The sequence below is a fragment of the Apteryx rowi genome, unplaced genomic scaffold (assembly GCF_003343035.1).
Source record: "Apteryx rowi isolate R43461 unplaced genomic scaffold, aptRow1 scaffold_363, whole genome shotgun sequence".
NCBI classification, from domain to species: Eukaryota; Metazoa; Chordata; class Aves; order Apterygiformes; family Apterygidae; genus Apteryx; species Apteryx rowi.
The window spans coordinates 907,666-915,049 of NW_020450119.1; the positions used below are offsets into that span (position 1 = coordinate 907,666).

Below are 7,384 nucleotides of genomic sequence, written 5' to 3' on the forward strand. Positions count from 1 at the left end.
CTTTAGCGTCCAAGTTTTACTCAGTTGTTCTTTTACTGCTCTTTACTGCTTAAGAAAAAAAAAGAGAGAGAAAAAACTTAACRGGAGAAAAGAAAGTTCTTGTTTTAAGTTTAACTTTGTTCAGGTATTAAAAGTTTTACTCAGCAAGTCTTACTGCCCTTGAATAGGTCAGTCAGTTTCCCCGTTTAATCCTGTAGGCCCTTCAGATATTTATAGTGTTGACTTAGCTTTTAAATTAAAAAAAAATAGGAACGTGTAATTAAAAAAAAAAAAACAAAACAAGATATCATGGGAACCTACAGCACCTAAAAATGATCTCTAGTAAATAGGGTTTTTTTTGTTTGTTTGTTTTTTTGGTAAACATCAGAGGAGACTTCCTTCTGAAGGTACATAAGCAAACAACATAGGAGAWATATCGGCTGAGGCTAACTGGAATTTTGCAGCTCATTTCAACCGATTTCACCCTGTTCCAAAACAAGGTCTCACTCCACAGGTTTAAGACGAGGAAATACAAGCATAAGTTGAGCGCAGCCAGGTCAGCRTTAGGAAAATGAGCTTTTCGTTTTGTTAACAAATACAGTCGCCAGCAGCTAACGGGCGACAACGAAGCACCAGCTCAGCTACGAAGGCAGCAGTGTCCGCGGCAGCGCTCGGGGCAACTACTGAACTGGCTACACGGAGACCAGCAGAGCCGTGTAAGCTCCTTCTCCCCTTACAAAAGCGGCAGTAACTTCCGTTACTGCGTGAAAAGCAGAAAAGCCGGAGCCGCCGAGGACAGCGAGGAGCAGAGGGAAGAGAGGGGTCCCGGGCCGAGCCTCCCGCGGCCCTGTTGGGAGCCCCGGACCGCGGAAGCCCCGGTCCTGACCTCCTTCTCCGACGCCTTCTCCCCGACTCCCAGCAGGCCGTACAGGTCCAGCTGCAGCACATCCTTATCGACCGCCATCTCCGCGCTGACCGGCTTCTCCCCCCGCCGCTGCCGAGCACCTCGGGCCCGCTCCGCGCGCTGCCTGCCGGGAAATGGAGTCTTTCAGCGCCCTGCGCCGCSGCAGTACCGGCGCGACGGGATGGGAGGGGGCAGCTCGACTACAAGTCCCACAATGCACCGCGTGGCCCGCGGCAGGCCGGGAAGCCCTCGGCGCCTGGGCGCGCAGTGGCCGCTCCCGGCAGGCATGGCGCGGATGGGAGGGTGTTGGTGCGGTGCGCTGGGCGATGTAGTTTGTTCATGGAACAGCACGTGGCGTCTGGAAGCGGGGTGGGGCGGCCGAGGGACTACAACTCCTGTCGGGCCTTGCGCCGCCTGTGGGTGAGGCCAGAAGTAAAGTGCCGGAAAGCGCTAGAGCTGCCTGCGCTTTGCTGTCGGGCTGCTCAGCGCGCCCGGGCCAAGGCACAGTGCCTGGGGACAATCCTAATCTAGTTCTCCGTATTTGTTCATTGCTCTTTCAAGATACATATATAAAGTTGGAGAAAAAATGAACGTATGTATATATTCACCGAARGACCTGGCTGTCCCGCTTTAGCCCTTCATTTTGCATCCCGGTATTGCAGTGCGGATTTAGCTTTGCACCCGTGCAGACACCCTGCTTGTACCCTTGAGTTTCCAGCTAAGCCCTTGCTGAACTCCTGTTTCATAGGATGTTCAGTCAGAAGATACAAATCAGGGTTTGTGAGGCTCTTCTCTTCTGCAACACTGCATTTTGAGAAAGCCACGTTTAAAACTTCATGGATGGACCCTGGATGGTTGTGGGTATCATCATTACTAGAAAGGACTAGGTTAAGCTCCACACTTAATTTAAAACACTGACAGTCTTTTCATTTATATAGTATAGTACAGCCTGGCAACAGGATGTTCCTAGTGTTACCTCTACAACAGGCAAACCGCAGCAGAGCTCCTCTTCAGAATTAGATTTGTTGTTTGGRTTTCTTTCTTCACTTTTGCACACACCTCTAGATAAGCCACCTGGTTATGTTTGGCTGTGACTGACCATGACTGGCTTGGAGCCAGAGGTGCTGCAATGAAACACTCACTATCTCCTCCAAAGTCATACCATCTGTGCTGCTTTTGAGTGTCTTAATCCTTATTCCTTGGGAGTACATTGTATTGCTGTGTAGCAGAGCTTGGTGCAGGTTGTCCCTGTTCTCTGTCACACAGTTTCTTCAAATAGTGTGTGGGGTTCACAGGGGATTTTCATATCTTATGATTTTAACTCCTTTTCTGAGTTGCACTGTGTCTTTTTCTATCCTTGTCACAGGCATGTGGTAATACTGCTACTTGTGAGAGAACAGAACTGGAGGGAAGAGGGGAGTGGTGGACTTTCAGAGCCTGAATTTTCAGAGGCTTTGGAGGGATAAACTGGTCAGAGCAGCCAGGTCCTTGGCTAGATTCTAAAGTGATTTAAGATTAACATCCTGTTTTCTTTGTGTTCCTCCTGGTTTCTCTGTAAACTGTCTTTCCATTTTGGAGCTGTATTTTACCCATGAAATTGAGTCCTCCTTTTCCGTTGCCTTGGATAAACACCAGTGTCAAGCATAGCAGGAGCAGGGCAAAATGGGGGCCTTTGGCCCAACCATTGTGCAGAAGGTGTCCTTTGGGTCACTGTGACTGGCATGCCGGGCCACAGCAATGCTGGTCTCTGTGGGATTGTGCCCTAGCCAGTCTTGCCTCATGAGAGGAGAGAAAAGGGACTCTGATTTCAGTCAACAGTTGTCCTGAGGTTCTGGGAGAACTTTGTGGTGCCTGTGGGAGAATAAACTCTTAAAAATGGTACTTGATCCCTGAGAATGTAGGGGAAAGGACTCTGCTCTAGCAAGCCTTTCTCAGGCCAATATGTCTAGGTGCAGTGAGGGGTATGGGAGCAATGGATTCTGCTACTTAAGTGGCACATGTATTTCGCTCTCTGTGCCTAGTGTCTCTAGTAAGGTGATTGCCAAATGAGGTTACCCCAGTGCTCACCTGGGGATAACTATGGAGGAGGTGGTGACTCAGAAGAAAACAGTGACTGTTAGTAGTGCCATAGTCTATTCATCACTGCAGCATGACAGCTCAGATAAGGGACTGAGGGAGGTTTCTTCTCAGGTGTCCAGGGCTCTGATTCCAGAAAGAGAAGTGCAGTTTAAGAAAATCAAAACATGAAGCCTTTTGCATCCATTAACCATAATAGATGTAATTCAATATATAAAATTAATATATATAACTAGTAAATAATATATACCATAGATAATTCAATAATAGAAGAATAAACCCCTCTTGTGGATTGGACTGAATTGCAGAGTCCATCCCTTCTCAGGCTGAGATCAGAGCTAGGCTGCCTGTGCTAAAGGAAGACTGCCAGGCACCTGCTCCATTCACCCAGGAAATGGATGACTGCCTGGCTGTCCTGCAGGGGAGAGACCCTCCTTCCCAGGTTGCCAAGTTAGTGAGCCCCGCTGGCCCTTTGGCCAGCAATGTGTTATGAGCCGACAAGTAGCTGTGATGTCACCAGGGTTTTCTGAAGTGTTTCAGCCTTCCCTTCACCTTTTTTTGTGTTCAGGTGGTGTTGCAGGACAACTGACTATCTTACAGTCCCAGACCGTGTGGGTTTCATGTGGCACGAGGGAGGGGAGGAGGGGGAGAGGAGATTTACTGCATGACTCCACAACTTGTTTCAAAGACCAAAATTTACTACAGAAGCTGCAATGGTACAAAGCAAGAATTCTTGTTAACAGAAACTCAGATCAACTAGAATAGTTATTTCTAATTACACTAAAAGTTATGCTAACAGTAACTACTTAGTAAACAGAAAAGGATAGCTAATTTATACTAACTGTAAATACCCAAATGAATGAGCTAGGCAAACCAATTCTGATCAATCTTACCCATGTGTTGCCTCAGCGGCCGACGTACACTCAATCCCAGGGAAGTAACTGCAGGAGGATGTCCCCATCCCAAGGGGTTCCACAAGCTGATAGACCCACTGTCACCCACAAAGAGCCAAAGACAGACTCCGGGGCCAACCTATTTATACCCTTTGGGGGAAGGTGGAGGTGGAGTCACTAGGCCAGTTACAGTTCTCTTCATGCAGGCGCAGTCCCTGGCTCTTGGCTGCTGCAGGGTTCAGCTCTCCTCCGTCGTTGTTATGACCATCGCACCCACAGTCATGGGTTGGGGGTGGCCGAACACCCCCAAGGGCAGGCTAGCTGCCTTGCGCACTCTTCAGCACTGAAGAAAGGAGTTTGAGTGACTGCAAATGACTGCTTTACTCTTGCAGTGGGGGTCCCAAGGAGAGATCCCATAGCTGGGCTAAGAAGGAGTTAAATCCAGTCTGCAATGGGGCCCCAGCAGTAAAAGCAGGTGTTATCTCTCATGGTCCTGATGAGGAGGAGACAGTCCTGACCACAGCAATTAACACTGCCCCAGCAGTGAGAGGAGGCTTTTGTTTCCCAAGGTCCAGGTGGAGGTAGTCCAGGCCGCAATTAACACTGCCCCAACAATGAGAGGAGGCTTTTGTTTCTCAAGGWCCTGGGGCCCAAGCAGGCCTTATCTCAAAGTCTTGACATCCTCCCTTTTGGAGTGTAAAACACAGGAATTCAGGCTACTTGTAACTGGCACCAAATGTGTAGGGGATGGGGATGGGGATGGGGATGGGGGGGGGGAAGCTGGGAGCATCCTCCCAGAGGTGGCTTCCTTCAGAAATCTCACAGCTTCCTGTTTGTGTTGCTGTTGCTCAGAAGCAAATAAGCAGCCTTTGCCCGTCAAGCTGCTTGAATGTGAATGTAGTGGGATGCTTTATGTTTTATGTCCAAGGTGGTTTGTTTGTAACGATTGATGCTAAGTTTATTCTCCTGGACGCATTTGTATACTTAAAGGGCTTGATATTTTTCAAAGCTGTTCATCTATGTTTGGGGCTAATACAGCCTTGGCTTCTAGTCATATCTTACAGTTGCTACCACATCCTTGGGCAGAATTCTGTTAATTATTCTAGAAATGGAAGTGCAGAGAGCTTAAGTGGACAGCCTGAGATTGCAAAAGAAGGAGTTGGGTCTGTGCCTTCAAAGCCATGGTGAATGACCTTACCCCTGAGAAATTCTTTCCTCATTTTCCTTTTCCAGCAGTGCTGCATAGCCAGCTGTTCCCATAGACTTTGGTGGGAGCTGCTGGCTGGCACTCCTGAAAATGACAGTTTATTCACATTGGAGGCAGTGGCAGAGCTGTGGTTGGGACTCAGCTGTACCCAGTCCTCTACTTTCAGCACCTCTTTCCCTACCTTTGCAACTGCAGTTGGAGTTGTTGGCATTTGACATCTCTGAGAATTGAGCCCCGAAAGTCTCATACTAGATACTCGGAAGCCAAGACTTCCAAGATCAGTAGATGCATCTTTATATGTCAGTCCCCACTAGGACAGTCTTGGTTACACAAATTTTGCTTTGAGTTAATTTTTCCCCTTTCCTCTCATTGCCTTCCTCCCATGCCCTCTGCCTTGTTTCCTAGGTACACCAATCCCCTGATACTAGAAGCCTGGCCCAGCAGATGGGTGTCCTGTTAACTCAGCTGTCTGAGGGCATTGCCATTGAGGAGTGTTACAGTCCAGGAGTCCAGCCTCAAGGTACCTGTTTTGGCTTCCAAAGATCTATTTTTGTCTACTGGTGTGTGTGTGTTATAGTGGGAAGGGAGCATGTACTTCCCTATCTGGCTTATAGAAGGGCTAGGTGTCCTGTTTGTCCTTCTCTTCGCCTTATGGCTCTCAAATTGACCAAGAGCAGTCACTGAGCTCCAGATTGGGTCTTGCTGTCTCTGCCTGGCAGGTGTTTCCTTCCTTTCAAGGTTAAATTGTTTGGATTGCTCCTTGCCAGTTCTGTAAGGTGATCCTTCCCCAGGGAGGAGCTTTTGCTACTCCTCGCCATTCTGTGCTCTGTTACTGCACATTAGGACCTGGGATACCATTCTATTGCTATCTCACTGTAAAGGACAGACTAGTGCACTTGCTGCTGTCCATATACAGTTCGGACCCTGCTGTGGCATGCCTTCTCTTGTTATTGTACGAATTAATGGAGAGCCACAAGCTGCTCCTGCACCATTGCATTATTGATGTTGGCTGTGCCCCAGGAAGGCTGCCACTGAATCACCAGCATGTTCTGTTTGGGTGTCACCAGACCTTGAATGATTTCAGTCAGAAAAGTGAAGGTAGAGATTGCCTCATGAGTCTGGACTCAAAACAGCTAAGAAGAGAATAAACTTCTGGAAGGGGCTGCCGCTGAACTGCAGGAAGAGAACAGAAGGAATGAAAAAGTCCTAGAAGTTGCAAGGAGAACAYAGCACCAACAGAGGGACTGGCTTTTTGTGATGGAGCGGTGGCTCTTCAGAGACTTTGTTCATCTATTTCCTTAATGTTTTGCAAGAAACAGATGGGGATTTGGGTTTCATCTGTAAAGCAGTACAGGATGGTCCCCCATGGAGTCAAATTGAAAGGTCTTAGTTGATGTTTAAGACTGGAGCTGTAAGGGCAAACTTCCTGTCTTACATGTTCCCTTCCAGTAATTCTAGTGTGCTCTGACAGTGTTAATGAGGCTTTTTAAATGCATAGCTCTTTTCTAAGAGTTCTGATATGAAAAGGAGCTGTCTGCATGYGTTTTATCCCATCTGTGCCACAGCCAACACTGAGGAAGGACCGAGACACTGTCCGAACCAGCTCACCCTTCAGAGTATTGTCTCCTGGAGCGTACATGGGCACAAGGTGTGACAAGGGTGTGTAGAAGTTTGTGAAAATATACAGACTATGTAATGTATTTGGGGGGTTTATTTACTGTTCGGGAGTTTAAAAGACAGCTTTGCCTGAGGCCTATTAGGAATTTTTACTATTCTAGCACTTTCCTTCGTGAACAAGCTGTAAGCAGGGTCACCGGTAAAAAACGGATCCAACCAGCCTTGAGGTGTGAAGGTTGTATAGCTATAGCGTTCCATAAGAGGAAAGGTTTCTGAGTATGATCTTTGATTGTTTAGAAGCTTCTGGAACATGTAAGAAGTACATAAAGTACATAAAAGGCCTTGTTACTGTTGGTAGATGGAGACCACACTGGTGAGGCTTATTGCGATTGTTGCTGCCATGTACTCACCCCTATAGCGCTATASAAGTAAGGCTTCTGTTCTGACCTAACTCAAAAGGTATGGAGAATTTCTTCGACAGGTTTGGGTCACTTTTCTCTGCCTCTCATTCTCACTGTTACCTTGGAGAACTACAAACTCCCGGAGACTGATGAGGAGTGTGATATGTGCTAATTTGTTGCATCAAAGTGAGAAACAGCCTTGGGAACATCTTGTATTGTGGTATGTACTAATTTGTTACATCAGTGAGGAAACAGCCTTGGGAACATCTGTGGGAACATCCTACAGCCTGTGGTGGGGGGCATGTAC

The 7,384-nt window shown here is 47.6% G+C and overlaps 1 protein-coding gene and 1 long non-coding RNA gene across 3 annotated transcripts in view; one reads left to right on the forward strand and one right to left on the reverse strand.

The window, feature by feature from the left end:
- DNAJC17 (DnaJ heat shock protein family (Hsp40) member C17) overlaps positions 1–1,066 on the reverse strand; it is an 18,192-nt gene extending 17,126 nt beyond the window's left edge. Inside the window, exon 1 of one of the 2 annotated variants that reach the window (XR_003254768.1) lies at positions 866–1,066. Coding sequence is in view for 1 of the 2 variants with exons in the window: in XM_026073140.1 (XP_025928925.1) it covers positions 866–943 (78 nt within the window). In the remaining variant the exon portion in view is untranslated. The remainder of the gene's footprint in view (positions 1–865) is intronic. The other variant, XM_026073140.1, reaches the window with a different exon arrangement.
- A 314-nt stretch (positions 1,067–1,380) lies between these two features.
- On the forward strand, positions 1,381–7,296 carry LOC112969664. Its single transcript, XR_003254772.1, has 3 exons — positions 1,381–1,475; positions 5,465–5,579; positions 6,127–7,296. It is a non-coding gene; the product is annotated as an uncharacterized LOC112969664 (long non-coding RNA).
- Positions 7,297–7,384: the final 88 nt, after the last annotated feature.